The sequence below is a fragment of the Xiphophorus couchianus genome, chromosome 18 (genome assembly GCF_001444195.1).
Source record: "Xiphophorus couchianus chromosome 18, X_couchianus-1.0, whole genome shotgun sequence".
In the NCBI taxonomy this organism is placed as follows: Eukaryota; Metazoa; Chordata; class Actinopteri; order Cyprinodontiformes; family Poeciliidae; genus Xiphophorus; species Xiphophorus couchianus.
Genome location: NC_040245.1, coordinates 16,331,846 through 16,353,054, shown reverse-complemented (window position 1 = coordinate 16,353,054; position 21,209 = coordinate 16,331,846). Strand labels below are relative to the sequence as shown.

General features: G+C 39.1%; 2 protein-coding genes and 1 long non-coding RNA gene across 4 annotated transcripts in view; 1 reads left to right on the top strand and 2 right to left on the bottom strand.

Moving 5' to 3' along the window:
- Positions 1-21,209, top strand: part of egfem1 (EGF-like and EMI domain containing 1) — a 47,376-nt gene that overhangs the window by 13,672 nt on the left and 12,495 nt on the right. For both annotated transcript variants that reach the window (XM_027999102.1, XM_027999103.1), the window contains exons 9-23: positions 237-359; positions 930-1,067; positions 1,158-1,280; positions 1,591-1,713; positions 1,820-2,068; positions 2,194-2,322; positions 4,358-4,486; positions 4,900-5,028; positions 8,929-9,063; positions 9,404-9,538; positions 11,457-11,582; positions 11,938-12,069; positions 12,799-12,927; positions 13,025-13,156; positions 13,436-13,564. In XM_027999102.1, the coding sequence (XP_027854903.1) occupies positions 237-359; positions 930-1,067; positions 1,158-1,280; positions 1,591-1,713; positions 1,820-2,068; positions 2,194-2,322; positions 4,358-4,486; positions 4,900-5,028; positions 8,929-9,063; positions 9,404-9,538; positions 11,457-11,582; positions 11,938-12,069; positions 12,799-12,927; positions 13,025-13,156; positions 13,436-13,564 (2,061 nt within the window). The remainder of the gene's footprint in view (positions 1-236; positions 360-929; positions 1,068-1,157; positions 1,281-1,590; positions 1,714-1,819; positions 2,069-2,193; positions 2,323-4,357; positions 4,487-4,899; positions 5,029-8,928; positions 9,064-9,403; positions 9,539-11,456; positions 11,583-11,937; positions 12,070-12,798; positions 12,928-13,024; positions 13,157-13,435; positions 13,565-21,209) is intronic.
- On the bottom strand, positions 2,110-5,002 carry LOC114133312 (uncharacterized). The gene is made up of 2 exons (XR_003593157.1): positions 4,898-5,002; positions 2,110-2,311 (listed from the first exon to the last, which is right to left on the bottom strand). It is a non-coding gene; the product is annotated as an uncharacterized LOC114133312 (long non-coding RNA).
- Positions 5,011-8,335, bottom strand: LOC114133311 (EH domain-containing protein 2-like). The gene is made up of 6 exons (XM_027999104.1): positions 7,923-8,335; positions 7,634-7,810; positions 7,289-7,386; positions 6,476-6,888; positions 5,966-6,130; positions 5,011-5,870 (listed from the first exon to the last, which is right to left on the bottom strand). Exons 1-6 carry the CDS (start codon positions 8,141-8,143, stop codon positions 5,307-5,309), a joined length of 1,638 nt encoding a protein of 545 aa, XP_027854905.1. The 5' UTR covers positions 8,144-8,335; the 3' UTR covers positions 5,011-5,306.

The window sequence follows — 21,209 nt, the reverse complement described above, 5'->3', positions numbered from 1 at the left end:
ATTGTTGGTGAAGATTAACACAAATATCAGATTCTTGACTGTCAGCATGTGCTTGTTTTACTTTGTCTCAAAATTGTCATGCGGCATTCTTCAGTGAATTGTGTGAAGCTAATTGTATTCTGATAGGATAAGCCTACAAATATTGACTTCAGTGATGGTTTTCCACTTGGTATATCTGAGATTAAACACGCATGTCTTCACATCCTTATCTATCAGCTGTTGTCTGTCTCCTGTAGACATTGATGAGTGCAGCTCTGGTCATGCAAAGTGTTCCCATGGTTGTATCAACATGCTGGGCTCCTTCAGATGTGTGTGTCATCCTGGTTTTGAACTCGGTGCCGAAGGCAAGCAGTGCTACCGTAAGTCAAAACACTGGAGCTTTAATATTCCCTCAGAAAATTTAAGAAAGCTTAGAGCTTTGTGTTTGTCTCTTTTGTATTTTCTTAGTTCTCCAGAGTAGAAACAGAGAAATGAATCACAGTAAATGGCTTGTGATATGGAGAGTGCTGTTGAGCTAAAATGCGAACTGTTTGAGCCGAAACATGTTTACGGGTCCTTACAAAAGTGTTAATGCTTTTGGACATTTACTATATTTTACCATAGCACAGCTATGAATTCCAGTGTATTTATTTGGGAGTTCATGTGATAGGTGATCAATAAATTGTCACATAGTATTGAAGTGGAAGGAACATGATAAATACTACTACTGCTTCTAGAAACAGTTCAGGTGCTTTGAAAAACCATTGAGCTGTTTTCTAGAAATAAGTTTTTTCTTTCTTTTGGTATCTGGAAAACAAGTTGTTTCCAAAATCTCCCAATCATTAAGTCACTATCAGATCCAAGCAGAGCTTCTAAAGTAAGTTTGTTCATTTGTTACACTTTTTAATTATGGTCATTTCATGTTGTGGTTTTGGTGCTCCTTGTTCCAGGCATTGAGATGGAAATTGTAAATAGTTGTGAGAAGAACAATGGGGGATGCTCTCATCATTGTGAGCATGCCACTAATGGCCCCCTATGCTCCTGTAACCAAGGCTACCAGTTGGACACAGACAGGAGGACCTGTGTAGGTAAGATCTTTGCTATTCTCTGAAGTTTTCCAATTACAGTTTTAGTTTATTGTCTCTCTAGTCAACACTTAAAACATGTTCTTTCCTTAGATAGTGATGAGTGTTTGAGTGTGGAGTCCTGCTGCAGCCACCTCTGTAGAAACTACCCCGGCGGCTATGAGTGCAGCTGCAGAGCCGGCCACAGACTGAGGCCAGATGGCTGCGGCTGCGAAGGTGAGAGTGCAGCAGGATTGTTAGCAGATTAGCCTGTCTGGTGTTTTTTGTGTTTTTTTATTTTATAGAACAGCTGGGTTGTAATACCAATGCATGCTTATTAACTCATTGTTGAGAAATTAGCCCTTTGAAGGCTACTTCATTGCAGAGAATGGAAAACAGAGCATATTGCTCATGAAGTAGCCAAAGTTTAGTTAAATGCGCTCCAGATGCATGCTATTGAATTTATGCATAGCAGATTAGTTTCAATGTCAATAATTTCCCAGTGCCATGGCAGGGTTGTGCTTTTAATTCTTTTGTCTTCTTCTAGATATTAATGAGTGCCTAGCAGAGACCTCGGGATGTGAACACTACTGCGTCAACACCTTGGGAACCTATCAGTGCTTTTGCCAAATGGGCTTCCGCTTGGATCTGGATCAGCACTCTTGCATCTGTGAGAAGCCACAACGTCATAACCACCAGCAAGCAACAATGTGACAAATCAAATCAAACAAATTAAGTTTTGCTCTTGAGCTTCGCTTTGCCATGTGTGTGTTCAGCTCTGTATGGCGGTGAGCTGGATGAGGAAGAGGCGGAAGGGCTGGAGGCTGACAGACTGCCTGACCTGCTGTTTCGAAAGGCTCCTCAGCTCTTGCATTACACGGCAGCCCTGCACGTTCGCCACAACACTGATGATGATGATGATAATGATGATGATGATGATGATGGTCGTCATGTTAGTGACAGTGACGAAGAATTAGAGATCCACAGAGAGCACAGGGGAGAGCTGAGACTGGAAAGCACCATAGGTACAGTAAAAAATGTGAATGATGAGACTTCTGGGGACATCTGATCAAATCAATACTATTTTATTGCCCCCTCTGTAAATCTACAGACAAGAAAAGTAATTTGGAGTTTACCATTTCCTTTTCAGTGTGCCTAGAGGGCTCCTTTGGGGATGACTGTAGTGTGAGCTGTGACGACTGTGTGAATGGAGCATGTAGTGAAAACAAGGACCAATGTGATTGCTCGCCTGGCTGGACAGGAATCATCTGCAATGAGAGTAAGGACAGTTTCTTTTCTTTTTGGTGTAAACTCCCTATGCTATATCTGGATAGCATCAGAGTTCTGTTTGTTTCATTAGAAAAAAGTTGGTTCTAGTGCAAAAATTCATAATTCACAACTGCTCCTTCTGTTTGCTGACTGGCCTGGGTGATTTTCACCCAGAAAAATGAAGTTCAATTGGAGTCGAGCGGAATTGCATAGGAAGGCAACGGTCATGCTAGTTCTAAGAAAACATCTAATAAACATCTGGGATCAATTCTAGTTGTCAAGAAAACTTTCACTTGTACACCATGTAAGATCCATGTGTATTAAGCATTCAAACTTCTGGACATATTTTCAGAAAGACAATGTTGTCTGCGCAGGTACAATCAAGGCCAGAAATATTAATACCCCTAGCTGATTTAAATTTCAAATTATTTTCTTTCAACCAGGATGTTTGTTTCAGATTGGAAATGAGGCACATGATTATGAAGTAATATTGATTTTTAAAAAGTGTCTAAACATTTATGGTATCAATATTTTAATAAGAAATGACAAGTTGGAAATGATTTATGCAATTGTACAACAATAAAACCCTTCTTATAAGTGCTGAGGAGCTTTTTGAATGTTTCCATTGGCATTTTGACAATTTATCTTTATTGATGTGCTTGAAATGTCTAATATGAGGTTCATGTTTGGAGTGTGGGCCACTCCAAACCTTGACATTACTTACAATCAGGAGAAACATTTGGATACATTAAATAATTTAACTCTAAATCTGCCAAGAGTACAAATAATGTTATGCATTTGTTATGTGACTGATAGCAAGAAAACCAGGTTTGCAACATAGTTTGACCTGAAATGCCCTTCTTAACCACCAGTTTTCATAGTATAATTTACAAAACAAATTCATTATATCTAATTAAATGAATTTAAATTGGAGCTTTAAACATAGTAATAGCACTTGTAACATTTTATACTCAAACCATGCTGGATAAATAAAAACATATTGCAAAACAATAAACATTTTTAACAATGCTTAAACTGAATATGCACAAAATTTTCTTGAGAAAATATTTTACCGAGCATGCAAATATTTTTACAACCCTAATCAACTATACTGGCAAGACTAAAGCACATACACTCAGCCTGGTTTTACAAGCAATATTTCATCATCCAGGTCTGTGGAACAACATGAAGCACTATTTTTGTTTGTTAGTAAAAGACAAGATAGCTCACAGCATTCATCGATCCAGAGCCATGGATCAACCCCTGTCGTTTCTTTAGAGTGGGAGTCTGGGGTTATTTATGTGCTCCATAACACAAAGGGACCAGTGAATAAATCTATCTGATGCTGGAGTGTGGCCAGGAGCCACAGCAAGACTACAGCCTGAGGTCAAGGATGTCCATTACTGGTAAGGAAAGAGATTCCTTTGTTCTGATTCAGGGCAGTAACTAATAGCTGTCTTTGGTCCGAGGCAGAAGGGCATGTGGGATAAGTACATTTGGAAGCTATCTGTCACTTCTTGAAAGTGGCTCCTGGTGTTTAGATGCAGACTCAACTATGTTGTATTAAATACTGTATGATCATATTCATGAACTAGTTGCAATTCTAAATGTTACATGTTTCCTTTCTGGCCTCCTCATCTTGTATTTCTTGTACCTCGTATTTCTTTATAATTCAATACAGGGAATCTCTGCTTTTCTATCATCAAAAAGCATGACGTTTATGCTTCTTCAGTTTGTTTTAAGTAATCTTCCTTATGGAGACATAAAAGAGCCGTGAGGAAAGTGTGAGGTGGAGTTAAAGCAGGCACTGTAGGAATGTTGCTCTTTAACACATCCTGCTTGTTTGTGCCAGAGTTGGTTATGACGCCTGTGAGAATAAGAACCTCAGATGAGCACAGGATCAGTTGCTGACCACTTCCTAACATTAAATGTGTTGTAGTTCTTGTTTTATGTTTTCATGGCAAAGAAGTCTCCTTCTTTTAATTCATTGTTTAGTTTTGCATCTACAAATAACAAAGATGATTCTTTACATTGTTTGTCTCCAGCTTGTCATCAGGGGAGCTACGGGAAGTCCTGTAACAGCATGTGCCACTGTCTGAATGGAGGCTCATGTGACCCCGTGACTGGGAAGTGCCTCTGCCCTCTCGGGGTAAATGGCCAGTTCTGCGAGGAAGGTTTGTATTCTCATATTTTGGAACCACAAAATGCTGCCTTTGAGATTATGTGTTTTTTTTGTTGTTGAAGGTTTTACTGGGATATAATACTGAAAAGCAAATGGCATGGCCCATACTATAACTAAAGGCTCATGCAATCAAAAAGGACAAGGTTGTAAACATTTGGTAAAATCTTTGCACCATATATAAAAAGGACAAAAAGATTTCAGAATTTTCTGGAACCAGAATGTTTTGGAAAGTACAAAAACAAACTAGGACAGACAGGCATCAACATACTCTGTCCCAGCTTTTTGAAACTTAACCAAAATCCTTTCCAAATAAACTAAAACATGAAAAGTTGACACATAACATGAAGTCCACTTAGGAGTCATCTCTAAATGTAACAAGTTCTCTGGCACTGTTTTCACTCACAGGTTGCCTGAGGGGCTATTTTGGAAAGAACTGCAGACGAAAGTGCAAGTGCCCCAACAATGGACCCTGCCATCGACTTTATGGAGCCTGCCTCTGCTCTCTGGGATTATATGGTCGTTTCTGCCACCTAGGTTTGTAAAAAGTTGAAGGACAGAAAGGGTATTATAATGACGAAATATTGTAAAACTTAAAATAATAATACAAATGTTTTTAATAAATTTACCACACTTTATGTTAGAGAGGACAAAATCTGATAAGTGCTCGAATGGACAGTGATAAGTTTATGAATATATAAAACACTGCACATTTTTATGGGCTCCGCAATCAGTAACATCAGGTTTGCTTAAAATATTTTGTACAAATTATACAAGTGATGTCTCCTCGAATCTTCTTGATTCTGATAAAAAGATTATGCTGGTGCATCGCTTGATGTACTAAGCCGCTTGGAGGGTGGAACCAGGTGGGAAGGAAGTTCTCTGGGCAACCAGTGTCCGTCCAGCTTCCCCTCAATCAGGTGGACTGCCAACGCAAATTCCTCGTTGTCCAGCATTCCATCCCTGTCTACATCTGCCAGTCTCCAGATGTGAGCCAGTACCGAATTGGGCAAATGAGTGGTCGTCATCCACTCTTTGACTTTGGTGCCACTGAGTTTGCCATCATGTGGACTTAGATTGTAGAAGATCTCATCATATTTAGGTTTGTATTTCTCCACAACCCATTCATCAGAATCTGCTTCGCTGATCTCATCATCTTTGAGCATTTCCTTAAACGGATCTCCCTTGAACTGATCACGCCGGAATGTTCCCAAAAATTCACCATCCAACACGGCAGGTAGCGATTTCTTCCTCTGCTCTTGCTGCTGGAATAAAGGAACCAGACTGGCTATGTCAGTCGTTAGCAGTTTGTTCAAGGAGTTCATCAGGCTTGGCTTCAGAGTCTTGAACTTTGAAAAATCTTGACCCAAAAGTTTCTCCTGAAAATGGATACAAACTTGTGAGACTCACTGAAGGTAATAGGATAGAAAAATCACATGAAACATTTTATTTTAGTTAGAGAGAATTGTTTGACCTGCATCTTGGTGCAGTCAGGAAAGTCACCAGCTGGGACTCGATGCTGTTGCTGAATCTTGGTGAAAATAACAGGAAGCTCATAGATCAGGTTGTGCTTCTTGCTTTCTCTGCAAAAAATTGTTGGCATCTCCTGCTTTAGATGGCTGATAATGTGTGCATGAGCCTAAGAAAGGAGCAAATGAGAAGTTCATATTCTCTCATTGTGGGCATAAATGTTAACTTTTGGGCATTAACTTTAAAGCCACTGTTTTTTCATCATGAACTGAAAACAAACTTTGTTAAACAAAGTCTTTGTAAAGCACAAAACAATGTTGTACAAGGTTTTATTTACTGTGGATTTCCTGTCATCTAAATAGAGAAAAAGTTTAATTTACAATATATTAATATATATGTTTACCTCCACTTGTATCAGAATAAATGTAATCATAATGGCATGAAAACTTCTGATCACCTTAACACCAGGTGAATTTATAAATATTAACCTTAAAATATGAGTGAGTTTTTTTACCCTGACTAAACGTGCTCTCTTCACCAGGTCGTTCAGCTTTCTCACTGTGGCGTTGCGTGGCAGGTTCCTTATATCCGTTAGTAGATCCTCTTCCTCCAGCTCTATTAGCTTGTAGTGGTCGCACCTCTGCCTCGGCTCTGACCAGAACGACCCAATATAAACACGTAAGATTTCAGGGGTTCGGAACACTTTCCCCAGCGACCACATGAGGGCGCCATACACTCTCATGAGCTGTTGCGAGTCCACCCTGTCAGCTTTGTTGAGAACCACACGCAGCTTGTCCTCGTAGCCATACAAAGCTCCAAAGGCCCTGGTGAGCTCATCGGAGAACTCCAGTTTGTGTGCATCGAATAGCAGGATGATTCGATCCACACGCTCTGCAAACCAGCGCAGTACTGCTTGAAAGTCATAGCCTTAGGATAAAGAAGAAAAACACAAGGTTTTCATTAGCGTATCTAATGGGGAAAGCCATGCAGCCTTACAGCATGGAGGAGCATGCAGCAGGTCCCAATGGTCCTCACTGGTTTCTAGCCATTACTGTTACACCCACAGAAAAATATGTCTATAAAACAAAGCAACGGCTGCTCAGTTACTCCCTGCTTGTCTCCTCACTAACGTCTTTCATCTGATTTGCCTCTGACATCAGCTGAGTGATTTATGATGGGCCGGTCTTTTCTACTTCATTACCTCTTCTATGACCGTACTCCTAAAGGAATCTTAAAGCCACAGCGTAGTCCACCCTTTACTGTGCGTGTGAGAATTTCTGGAGGAATAGTGATTTGCTCTACCAATGCCGAAAACAGTCTGTCTTACCTCGGCTAAGTTTTCGTTTAGCGGCAGTCAAGATCCCAGGCGTGTCGATTATGCTGATACTCTCAAGGACTGGATTTGGCATCTGCACACACTGAAATCTGCAAAGAAAAAAAATCCGTTTGAATTTGGTGTTACATCTTAGTTCATTGGTCTCCCAACAAGCACTGGAGTGAGGTACCAGCGCTCCTGTAACTGCATGGGAACATGGGTACATAGGATGGATTGATGTTTGAATATCACTGATGATAAATAATTGGTGATGAATCATTATTGAGAATTTCCAATACATCTAGACATAGAGATGTCCTGGACTTAACCTTTTCTCTTAGGCTTTGTCTTTCTTACCTGTTTAGAAAAGAATTTCCGAAAGGGTCAAGGTTGCGAAAGGGTTTCTTGGGATCCACTGTGATGGCGTTCCCAGGGGTGACTCGCTCCTCTTCTCCGTACATGAGTGCAGTGAAGCAGTCAGTGGTTGGCTCTGGCCCAACTCTGCTGCCAGGGAATTCTTCCTCTAACAAATACCTGCAAATTCAGCAGACATAACCTACTACCAACATCTGCCTTGGACAGAGCACCCGCAGCCTACTTAAGACGGTTGACCTGCATTACTTGTACGTTTAGCTTTGAGGCTTACCTGATAAAAGTCGTCTTTCCTGTCGAGTACTGACCCATTACCAGAACCATTGGCTTGTTGTCAAAGTCTGCATCCTCATAACTTGGTGAATGAAAGTGATGAAAGGAGTAGTGCTTCTCAATAGGCAGCAGCCTCTTGTAGTAAAGATTCTTCAGCTCTTCTGTCACAACGGTAACATCTCCCAGTGTTTTCGGGCTGCTCCAGAACCTCCGGATAGACATGTTGAAAACGTTTCCCTGTTCTCTTCGCGAGGTGGACGTTCTTCAGAGTTTAAAGACCAAACTGGAGAAGTGAGCGCACAGAAGGAGTATGATCAGAATCCTCCAGCTGTCTGCTCCATCCTGCAAGCGGGGACGTTGAGAGGGTGGAGAGGGTGTAACCGGAGGCTGCAGCTGCACCTAACAAGAAGCCAGTGGTGGAGAGGGACTGGGTGGAGTGCAGTTCAGTGTTTGTTAAGTAGGGACTATCTTGGCAGGATTCAGCTGTAGTGATTAGGGGCATAGCAGTTCATCTGTACTCATAGTCATATATTTGGTAGCTGTTGCTGTATGTGTGAAGAACCCTGAGTTTAAGCAAGAAAATGTTGTTAATGGCTTCATTACATTTAGCAGTTTATGACTTAAAATGCTGCAGAAAATACTGAAATACACACTCAAACATAAGTGGTAACTGGGAGTTTGCACAAAGTTCAGTTAATGGTGTTAAAATTTGCTTGACCAAGACAAACAGAAATCTAATGTTATGATAACATGGCATGTTTGTTCTGCTCATTCAAAGTGAAAGTTGATCATTCGGGTTTCCTTTCTGCATATTTTCTTGATTATCCTTTCAACTTAAGCAAACAAAAGTGGCCAACACATTTTGTTTTTGTTACAGAACCTAAATACAGTGTGCTGTATGTTTTCTTTACCCAAGCACTGATTTGAGAACATTCTTTATTACACCTCCTCTGAATTCATGCTTTTTGGTTCATATCTTCTTTTTAACAACCCCATCCGTCCCTCAGCTTGTCCCAAGTGGACCCACGGAGCAGGCTGTTCCAAGGAATGCAAATGTGTCCAAGAGCAATCCAGCGGCTGTGACCCAAAAACAGGAAGCTGTTTCTGTAAGCCTGCATATCACAGTCTGCTATGTGAGAAAGGTATAGCTGCTTTACTCAATGCTACCTAAATTTTATGAATCTTGCAAACAGTTTTAGTTTGACTTATTCAGATGTTACTTTAGAGGTCATATTAATGAGCTGATCATTTCTCAGTTTAAAATATTGTGATAAACTATTTAATCTGTTTTTGACGTAAGTCACTCAGGGAAAATACGTTTTCCGTGATGCGGTTTACTTTGAAATGCATCTTTTCAAATAGTGTCCTATAAAAGAGTTAAAAAGAATCAGGGTGAAAACATGATTGTTTTCTGCATTTTGCTTAGTAAAACATTGTATTTGCAGTCGTGCAAACCTCCCTTTTTTCCATTTCCCAATGTAGAATGTGATCCAGGCTTCTTTGGTGCCGGCTGTGAACAGTCATGTGATTGTCCAGGTGGAGGGTCATGTGACCCTAAGACCGGAGTGTGCAGCCAAAGATGTCCTGCTGGGCTTCAGGGGGACCAGTGTCAACTGGGTGAGCAAAACATTGCTTTCATGTGTAATAAAGGATGCTCTTACATATAAAAAAATTCAGAAATGTGACATTAAATTATTTTGATTTAACCTATGCTTTCATACTCACATGCGCTTATCTGGTCTAAATCTTTTTATGGTTTGAATGTTGATATTAGAAGGCATGAGGCCTTGCATGCAGACAGATATTGCCATATGAAGGTATTGCTTGCCTCCAGAACCTTGAAAAAGTATTTACATATTCTTCTTTTCTTTTTTTTTTACATTTTGCTATGTTATAACCACAAACTTCCTTGTGTTTTATTTAAATTTAATGTGATAGATCAGCACAGATTAAATACTAATTGAATAAAGGCAAATAAAGATCTGAAAAGTGTGGTTTTGTGTTCACTTTTACTTTGATATATTTTCATAGAATTTTGTGCAACTAGTTAGTTTCAGAAATCACCCAGCAAGTAAAAAGAGTCCATCTGTGTCTAATTTGTTGTCAGTATAAAACCAGATGTTCTGTGAAGGCCTCAGAGGTTTGTTAGAGAACATTAGTGAACAAACAACATGATGAAGACCAAGGAACACAATAGGCCAGTAGTTCCCAAAGATTTTCTTCTGGGCCCCCCCAGTGGTTCCCAAAGATTTTTTGGGCCGATAAAATCTCCCCCCAAAAAAGAAAAAAAATCTCAACAGGGCACACATATCGTTCAACCAGACATAAACCTATACACATATTTTGTTTTCAAACTCCACTGAAGTTTATTTCACACTCCAGGTTGCAACAAAATACACTACAAACCCTCTTTACAGTGAAACACTTGTGTTTTTTTTTTTTCATTCATCCATACCACTTCTCATGCCCCCGCCCCTGCAATGGCACTGCGCCCCCCCTAGGGGGCACGCCCCACACTTTGGGAACCACTGCAATAGGCCAAGCAAAAAATATGGTGACAAACAAAATATACTGTCTCATCAAACTTGAGCTATTTTGCAAAGAATAAGAAGAATCGGTAGACATTTTAATCTATGTAGAAAGCACTTAGAGATGTAGCCACAAATAACATCAGCTACAAATAAAAGGCGTTTTCACAAGGTACTGACTGAGGCAGCCTGGATTTTAAGGCACGCTACACTTTTCAGATTAAAAAAAACACACAAAAAACACATTTTGGAAATCACAAATCCTTTTCTTTCAGCTTCACAATTCACAATTCTGCCCTGCTTTATGTTGTGTTATGTGAATTGTGAAATCCCTGTAGATTATGCTTCTTAAAATGTGCCAAAATAAGACAACCTTTATGAAAATAAATACTTTGAAGAGATATTATGCCTCATGTATTTGCACACATAATCACAAATTGACCTAAATTCTTTTCAGTGATTTTCAGAATTTTTCTGATTACTTTTTATTATTTCTGATACTGTTGATTACGTAAATTGATCATCAATTGATACTTGGAATTTAAAAAGCCTAAATGTACTTTGTGAAAGTATTCTTCTTGGAATAAATTCGACAGCTGTGCTCCTGAAACTAAATGGCAGTGGTGAATATTTTTCAGGAATAGCAATCTTGTGAACTGCACTACAAGAAAACCCAAAACCAATTGTAAAATATGTTCATATTGAGGCTCAGGTAGAGCCAGGCCCACTGAGTTCTTCAAAGGCATATTAAAAGTAAATCATTGACATTTTTTGAATTTCCAACACTTGGGTTCCAGGCGAGGTCATGAAAGGAAAGATTTACTTCAGTTTCAACTCCAGAAGCTATTGGCAGAAGCTGAACAAATAAACATCCTCTGAAACGTTCTCTTGTGTGACTTTCTTTTCAACACAAAAATAGCCCTGTCCAGTGTTTTCTTTAAAGCTGCTCCTCGAATGTTGAGTTATTTACCCCTCCTTTTAATTTCTTTGTGTTCAACTGTTGTTAGCCTGCCAAACAGGAAACTATGGCGAAAACTGCCGTCTGACCTGTGACTGCGGAGGAGCTCCCTGTGATCCTGTAACTGGAGAGTGCGACTGTCCTGCTGGGAAGAGAGGAAGTTCTTGCCAGGAAGGTGTTTATTTTGTTACGTTGTCTCTAACTAATAGTTTACAGAGACAACACAACCCAGTGAAGTCCATTTTGAACTCAGCGGCTTTTGGAGCTCTGCATTGCTTCATCTTGTCAAACAGTAATTTTGTTCTATTCTTCCTTTAGATTAAAATAGTTAAAAATTGGGAGACATTTCTAACTTGTTAAACTTATGTTAACTTACATAAACTTATGTTAAACTTTTCCCTTTTTAATTTGTAGTTTATTCTTCATTAACCTTCTAATAATTTATGTGGAACTGCCATAAGACTTAACAAAACAAACCAGCAGAAATAGATTCCTTCCCCATTGACATGAACAAACTTTCTGCTTCACAGACTGCCCTGATGGTTTCTGGGGACTGAAGTGCCAGTATTCTTGCCCTGTCTGTGAGAATAGTGGCTTCTGTAATAAGCAAACTGGTATCTGCAACTGCAAGCCAGGCTCCATGGGAAATCTCTGTCAAGAAGGTAAGTCTGTATATAAATGACTTTTTTTAAAATCAACAATAATAAAAACTTAAATGAGACATATTATTATGACTAATACTGACTTCCACTATAACTGTTAGTGATACTGAGAGGTGAAGCAAATAACACTAATTTCTTCACAATTTTATGTTGCTGGGTGGGATATATGAGTGAGCACTTTGTTCTCAAAGTTGATGTTTTAGAAGCAAGAGGTGGTTTTATTAGGAAATAAAATTTCCAAGACTTTCCAAATAACATTCATGGTGTTTCTGGTCTTTGGTGGTCAGAATCTATCGAAAGTGCTCCAATTAATTCCGTCACCTACTTTATTATAACATTGTAAGAAAAAAATGTAAAAGAGAATTTTAGAAGGAAAATGTTTGTTGATGCTACTGAACAAAATTGAATTAAAAATGCAACATGTCACAACTAGTGAGATTGGTTTGTGAATAGAAAAGTAACATAACTGGATACAATGTCACCAAGTCAGTATCTGTTTATGTGAAGTGAGTTGTGAGTTGAAAGTTATATTTATGCCATATGTTTTTGCAAATAAATGTGTTCATGATTAATACTGACTTATACTATCACTATTAGTGATACTGAGAGGTGAAGCCTTGATTTGTCATGTCACATCATAAAAAATAAGATAAATAAACAATACCCTTATGATGGCTTGGAAATATATTTACTGTATCTGTTTTCTGACGATCCACTTGTCATACACAGCATGTCCTGCAGGCTACTTTGGACCTGGCTGTTTAGTTCGTTGTTCTTGCCACCCTAATGCCAGCTGTGACTCAAGGAATGGATTTTGCATCTGCCCTCCTGGCAAAACTGGCCACAATTGTGAGACAAGTAAGAATAAAAAAGCAAGTCCTACAGAATAGTACAGAAAGAAACGAAAAGAAAAACACATGGAATTCATCAGTATGTTTTGCCTAACTTTGTTCAGGATGTGAACCTGGTTTTTGGGGCCAAGGCTGCATTGGAAGGTGTCAGTGTCAGGATCACTCTGTGAGCTGTGACCCGGTCAGAGGTCGTTGTGTGTGTGAAGCAGGCTACACCGGAGACTACTGTGAAGAGAGTAAGTTTGGAGTTCGTGGATAATGTCAGAGTTTCAAAACATTTAGTGAATGCTGCCACCATGGGGTTAATTGTTGTTACTGCATCTTTAATCTAACTTTCTGGAGTTGCATATTGCACTGTTTATGGTTTTAAAATTTTATTTCATAGCAAACATAGCATGATACAAATTGAAAGGAAAATGTGTTACATTTTGTGTTTATTTCATGCTTAAGATTTAAAATTTGATTTCCTATTATGTTTCTAAATATACTTATGTTCTGGTCTTCCTGCTCCACAGAGTGCGTCAATGGTCATTATGGACATGGATGTGCTCAGAAGTGTCTGTGTAAGAATGAAGCCCTCTGCGACCATGTGAGTGGAGCCTGCTTCTGCTCACCTGGATTCACTGGGTATCTCTGTGAAAAAAGTAAGTCTTTATGTCATTCATCATGTCTACAGTATTATTAATGTAAAAGTTTCAACAGCTTCCACAACTTATTTTTTTAGATGTTTTTGGAATGTTGTCTGTTTGTTGTTTGACATAAGACCAGGCTGAACATAACCTAATACAATTTATACATCTACATGTGTGAATGATTGAGGCAGTGTCATTTGGGTTTGTTCTGTACAGATACAGAAGAATGAAAAGCTTATTAGTTACTCAAAAGGTTATTTTGAAATTAGTAATCACCAGATCACCCATTTTCTGTTCATGATACCGTTCAAAGTCACTTAAGACATTTCAAAAATATTGAGCCAAAGTCTGTGAAGTTATTAAAATTAGTGCCACATATGTAGTCAAATAAAAACTCTTTTTAAAAGAAACATATAAAATTATTATTTAAATTACAAACACCAAAGATTGTCCTTGTTTTTGTCAAACAAAGTAGATAAATAGAAATTTTTATTCTGGGGGAAAAAGGTTAGGACACTGTAACTCCTAACAATTCCTGACATCAGTCTGAGAACGTTTTCCCCACTTTTCACTTTCAGCTGTTTGTTTCTGGAAAGTTATAAAGTCATTGCGTTAAGTTTTGCTTCAGTGTAAGTTTTGTCCAAGGATGGACTCACATATTCCTTCAGCACTCTCTACGCAATAACATTCATGGTATATTCTGATAGTGACCTGGTCAGGGACTTTCAGGAAATCATTTCTAAACCATGATACTTCCATCTTTATGCTTTTGTAGCTGGTGCAAGGTTCTTTTTGTAGATGCTGTGTTTGGTTTATGTCAAATATGCCCATTGTTCTGGTATCCAAATTATTTAGGTCTCATCTTTGCAAAGAACAATGTTCCAAAATCTTTTGTCCATAATCTCTGTGGAGATGTTAGTCTGGTCTTTGTTTTTTTTTTTCTTACAGAGTAACTGTTGTAGTTACTCTGTAACAATAACAGAGTAACTACAACAGTTACTATTTTCCATACAGTGGAATGATCTGAATTCAGATTTGTTCGAGACCCTTTTCAATGTCTTAACAGTATCATAAACTGATACAATCGGATTTTTGGAGACATTGGATTGCTCTTTCAATCTTAGCATAGTGTTCACTCTCACTTTAGCTATTGAACCATGAAAAAATATTTATTTTGAAAAGTAGATGAGACCTAAATTTTGAAAGGGCATAAGAATCTTTTTTTTTAATGTTTTTTTTGTTCTATTAGAAATGTGAAACCATCTTGTGCAATAATGTAATCCATGGAATATTAAAACTTTTATTTTGAAGACCATCTTTAATTTTTTGTTTTCAAATTCCAGATTACAGGTATAGACCAGTGTTTCTTAATTCCAGTCCTCAGGGACGCACCTAAAGTGGCATGTTTTAGGTGTGTCTGTCACACACCTAACTTAAATAACTCAGGCTTCTGCGGCACTTGATTGCATGCAATCATTTGAGTTAGGTGTTCTGGAAAAGATGCAAATCTAAAATATGCAGGGCAGTGGCTGCTGAGAACCAGAATTGAGAAACACTGGTGTCGACCTGTTATGTATTTGAAACTGTCATGAAATGGGGTTGTTAGTAGATGGTGAGGATGAGGCGGTCGATCCAGGTTGTGGTGAAAATTATGATTTTAATGAAAGTACAGAGAGTACAAAGTCCATGCAGCACAGGTGAGAAATAAAGCCAGAAGCTCAGACATGAGTAGAAACTGGAACTAAGACACAAAGAGACAAGGCAAGGTAGATAAGACACAACTCAATAAGGATCTGATCTGAGGAGCAGGGAACACAGGAGAGTTTAAATACAAAAGGGCATAATTGGGGAGACAAGAGACAGCTGAAGACAATCAAGGAGAAGACACAACAACACAGAGACTCAATTAACAGAAAGACACATACAAAAATCCATATCCTCACACATACCTGCTCTAGTAATGATTTGAAATCTAGGAAACAGAATTTATTACTTTGAAATCACTTTTTTATGTCTGATTGTACTATTACTGATTCCATTTAGCTTTACCATGTATTTAATCGCTCGCCATTTATTGCTGTGGTACCATACAAATGAATGGTATTCTAGAACCATATTTAATCTGTGGCATTGCTATTTACTATATCCAACAATTAAAGCTCAGATTCTTTATTTGTAACCATGTGTCGGCCCCAGACACAAACGTTCACAAACAGTTTAAATCCAAATACACTAGAGGGTGCTGTAGGACATTTCTTCATGTTTCACAGTTATGCTGAACCCAATGAATCACCAGCCTGTCATAACTGAAACCATTTTAAGACCGCACAAATCCCAAAATGTAATTTGTATTAGTCATTCTGAGGCAGATGGAGTGTGTCTCTGCAGCCATGCTGTCGTAGCAAGCTATTCATGTTACTGTTCATCTCATCATCACCATGTTTGTCCTGAACTGCAACAGTCCAAAAATTTCATCCATGTAACAAATTCATTCTTGATTATAGTCCTTTGGCTTGAAGTGGCCTTGTGTTATTGCAGACCAAAAGATTTACTGTGAGTTCACTACCAGCCAATGAAATTCATACCACCTTCCAAGTATGCAGGGCTTCTTAAATCATGAGTATGTCACCCTGGAACAGAGCTTCACATCCCTAGTCATAACAGTCTGATGGACTCCTGTGCAGTCATCACTCTGATTGGATATTGTTCTAGAAATGCAGCCGTCGGACTGACTGAATTTCATTTTCTTAAGGTTTAAACAGAGGCGTCCAATTACTTGGTCTTCTGCAGAGTCTCTCCTTCAAGTAAGATTCTGGAAGGGCCTGGTTGGTGAGACGATCCAGATCTTTTCAATTTATCTGTTACTCAAAGAGAGCTTTAAAAAACACTGGCAATCTTCACTGGAAGACTTCCTTCACAATTATCAGAACCCCTGGCTGGTAAAGATGTACATCATATCTTGTCTTTCTTCCTTTTGTGTTTTGGCAGCATATAATTTTAAACTAAACGGGTTAAATGAAAATCCAATCTTTAATGTGACCCCTTTTATTCAGTATGGGTGAAGAATCCCACACTGGTGGATTTACATATAATCATATGTATCCCCACAGCTTGTGTCACCCCTGCTGTCCACACTTTGAATGTTCAATTCAATTCCAGTTCAGTTTATTCATATAGTGCCAATTCCCAACAAATGTAGTTTGGAGGCAGTTTACAAAAAAGTCATTTCAATTCATTCATACATACATCCTACCTGATCCTAGTCATTCAACAGTACAGCTCAAGGTAGCTTAAAAAAGTTTCTTTCTAAGGAACCCAGCAGATTGGATCGAATCGTTGATTTGCAGCATTCGCTCCTTCTGATCGAACACATAGCAACAGTAGAAAATCGGTTGCCTTGAGTCATCACTACAGCAATCCCTCATACCAACCATGCATGTAGCGACAGTGGAGAGAAAAAAAACTACCCTTTAACAGTAAGAAATCTCTTGCTTGTATTGTACTTGATTCAATACAATCTGCCACAACCTACTGGAGTCAGAGCAGGCACAGACAATTGATATAGAGTTATTTTCAAAGTTCATGAAAGTAAAAAGTTAGTAGGGGGAGAGATTGGTGCACATCCTACCTATCATTCTGGCAGCAGGACAACTCTTAGCTTTCACACCAGAGTTGCTTGTTAAATGTAAAGCAGACCAGAGCTCCTTTACTCGGATAGCCCACATTATTTTAACAGGTGTGAAAGCTCAGCTGATCTCTGCCAGGAACCAAACAAGGGAACTTTGGTCAAGACTAATGGAAATCTCATTCATGGTTCATCTGCAAGTGAACCTTGGCGCAGTTAACTGAAAGTGGTAAAACAACCGAACTATCTAGCAAGATGGAAGTGAAGCCAAGAGAGGATATGACAAGATTTACAGACATATACTGTATGTGACATGAAAACATTAAATTCCTTCTGGTAACTTGTTTTACATTGTGTCACCGTAGCAAGATGCCTCTGTCTTTCCCTCTTTGCTACATTTTTCTGTACTGTTGTGTTTGACTCGTGCAACAGAACAACATCCTAAATAACCTGTTGGCTCGCCCACTGCTCTTGCTGCGCAGTTGCTTGCGATGAGTAGCTGTTGTTACTGCATTATGTTGATCAGGCGTCCATCTTCAAAAATGCAGTATGAAAGTGAGCCAGACAAAATGAAGGTGTGCAATTTTCCTACTCAAGAAATATTCTAGTGTGTGAACACTCTGAATGTTGTCTCTGTAGAGCTTCCCTCTAAAAGGGTGAAGATACAAAAATGAATGTTAAGACCAAAAGTTTCTTAAGATGATCTATATTCATATTTTGTTCGTTGTGCTCTCTTTAGCTCAATCCACAAGTTTTCTGTAGTATTTAGCTCTTGAGGGTGAGATAGAATAGAGTAGAATAGAATAGAAGTATATATTTATTGTCCCTGAGTGGAGAAATTCAGTTGTATCAGCAGCAAGTATTTTATGGTGGAAGTTACCTGATTTTTAGTATTTAAAAGGTCCTTCCAGTTCAAATAGTTAATGATGCCAAGCACCTTTTTATGGCCTTCGAACAGAGGTGGGCAATCCTGGTCCGTGAGGGCTGGTGTCCTGCAACTCTTATATGTCTCCCTGGTCCAACACACTTGAATCCAATAGCTGAATCACTTCCTATGTGCAGTCAGGTTCTCCAGAGTCCTGCTAATGACCTCATTATTTTGTCATTATTTGTTCAGGTGTGTTGAAGTAGAGATACATCTAAAAGTTGCAGGAGACCATCCCTTTAGGCCTGGATTTGCCCACCCCTGGCTTAGAATATAAACATGCCCACAACATCACAGATCCTCCACTGTACCTAACGGTGGGTCTGAGGTGGAAAGGCTTAATCGTAGTCTCATCTGACCAAAGCACATGGTTCCAGTTACAAAGTCCAAGAATCAACCTGGCCACATTTACATTTGTGATGGTAAAAGTATATCTATTTTCTTCTAGTATTCGTCCTAAGCAATTGGGTAGAGACTTGATGATGCAACTGTTTTCTGAGCTTTTGATATTTTTACCTTCTCTTACCATCATGCTCTCTGTGTGTGTGGTGTTAAGATGAACCTGGGTCTTCATCTGGTTTTGTTTATCACTGTTTGAGTTGTTTTAAACTTTTTAACTATCACTCTGCACGACTTTATTCAAGCAGCTCTTTTCTTGTTTCTGTTTTCAAAGTTATAATGATTAATGTATGTCTTCTTACTTAAATGGTAAGAATATAAAAATAGTCATATAGTCTACATTTCCCCATTTAAAGAATAACAAAAAGACAAGGGCTGCTGTGTGGTGCAGTATTTCCCCAAGGGGAAATATATTAGTTCATGGACACAAAAGGTAAAGCATAGGTAAAATAAAAAAGTAAAGCATAAGTAAAATAAAGTCAAAGTTGTATTTATATTACTAGACATATTAGAAGTGGCAACAAGTAATAATGAACAAATCTCTCCTGTAAATGAGATTTTAGATCTAATTGAGACAACTTGTTTAACTGAAGATAAAAAAAAAAACGGTCCAAATTTCGGTTTTGCTTGCTTTTCACCTTGAGATTTTTCTTCGTGTGTGTCAGACCATACTGCTGCAATAAAAAAGGAATTTTTACACCTCTTTACCAGGGGTATGAATAATTGTGGAGAGTGCTGTAGCTTCACGGGGATTCCTACATACCACGTGACTTTGCCAGAAGCCTTGTTGTGGTGCTGGTGCTGATGGGAAACATTTGAGTCAATTATTATTAAAGAAAAGAGGCCTATTTTCTGTGTTACGACTAGAACTTTTACTTCTCCAGGTACAATTAATGTGGATTACGCTGCTCTGCATCTTTGATGTTTGCTTCAAAATGCTGCCTTTTGTTTGCAGAAGAAAGAATTCCGGCTCAACGAACGTCGAAACATCCGTGTTATTGTTGCTTGTTTAGTTGTTGTTTAGGCCCTGATTGGCACCAGGAAGTTTTATTCTGGTTCTGTCTCTCCGGTCTGTTTCTGTGGTGTGCTCTCGCTGGTTGTGTGGTCCCTGGACTTTCTTTATAGTCTGACAGCAGTGGCTCTTACACAACCAGGGATCTGGAAATAATCCCGCTGTCTTAAAGAGCTCATTTAGTCAAGAGATGGAGGCTTTCATTGATGGCCCGTATGTGCATTTGCGCGTGCGTATGTCTGTGTGTGTGTATCTTTTGGCTAAAACATCTGTTCCTACCTATAAACAAAGAATCATAGGGAAGAGTCTATATTTATAAACACTATATGTCAATGCTCTACTATCAGAGGCCACATTTGTGCCTTGCTGTGAATATGAATACTTGCCGCCCCCTGCTGGCATGAAAAAGTGAAGTACATACTCAACTACATGTAAGGACTTGGCACGGAGGATGTGTTTCACTATAAATGTTCATATTTTAAAGTGGAGAGCCACTGTAGAATTTGTAAATAAATATGCCAGGGTAATCCTCTCCTTGTTGCTATGGTGTCAAATACAGTCCAGACAATAAACAGACAATAAAGTGTCCATTTTGCTACCGCTAAGTTAATGTACAGCTGTTTTAAGATGACAGCATCCTCAGTGGGCCAGCTTCAATAAAACTGCTCTCTAACCACTTCTAAGACAGGCAAAGACGTCATGCTGTCAGCGTGGGAACACAGCAGTGACCAGGCAAGAAACTGCTGAGCAGGAAAGATGCTTTCACCAGTTTAAGGCCTGGAGGTAAAAGAGCTGAAATGAGGAGAAAAGGAAAAGGTGATGTGGCATTAAGAAAGATGATTTTTTTTTCCCCCCTTGGAAAATATTCATCAAATTTCTTGCTCAGGTTTGGCTGTTGTAGCAGAAAACCAAGGCACCAAAGAGGAAACAGATCCTTTTGCCCCTTCACCATTTCCTCCCTTTACAGTTTTATTCCTATCACAAGCATCCTTACTGGATGTGAATGGTGCCAGCTTCCATGGGGCTGTTGATGTCAAACTCTATGACTCCAATAAATGATATCTACTCACAGAGGGTTAATTAGAATAATATTGGTTTAATCAAGTGTCCTAATTAGTTATATCTGAGGAGTCAGATTGTAGGTCAGAAATTAACAAAATGGCAATAAACTGTAATATAAAGTTTCAATGGATGGTACACAACTAAATTGTGCACTATACACATTTTCGTTGTTTAGTTTTAACTTTTGCCCAAATGAAGTCATGCTTGCTGACAATATTTATGTCCTGGTGGTGGAAAAGGCCCATTTATGCTCCAGCCTCTGGCTACCTTCTTTTTTCAGAGCGGACACCATGCTTAGAAAACTCTGAGTGTCACTTGACTTTGTGCACACTTAAACAATCTTTTTAGCCCTCACTGAGAATGGGAAACAGACCCTCAGACTGGCATCTGCTTGTTTCTGCAGCAGCATCGTAGGTGTGTGTGTGGAGAACAGTAACCAGGCTTTGTTTCACCGTAGGTTGGAGGGGCCTGTGCACACAGCAGGTGCTCTATTTACCGGCTTTCCGTGCCCCCTCTACCCTAAAGAAAGGAGGGGGTTGGTGGAGGCCTCTGATCCGCCATAAACTTTGATGTGGCCCAGATCCACCACACATGTGGGGGACAGGAGCTCACTTAACGAACGCAGGCGCTCAGC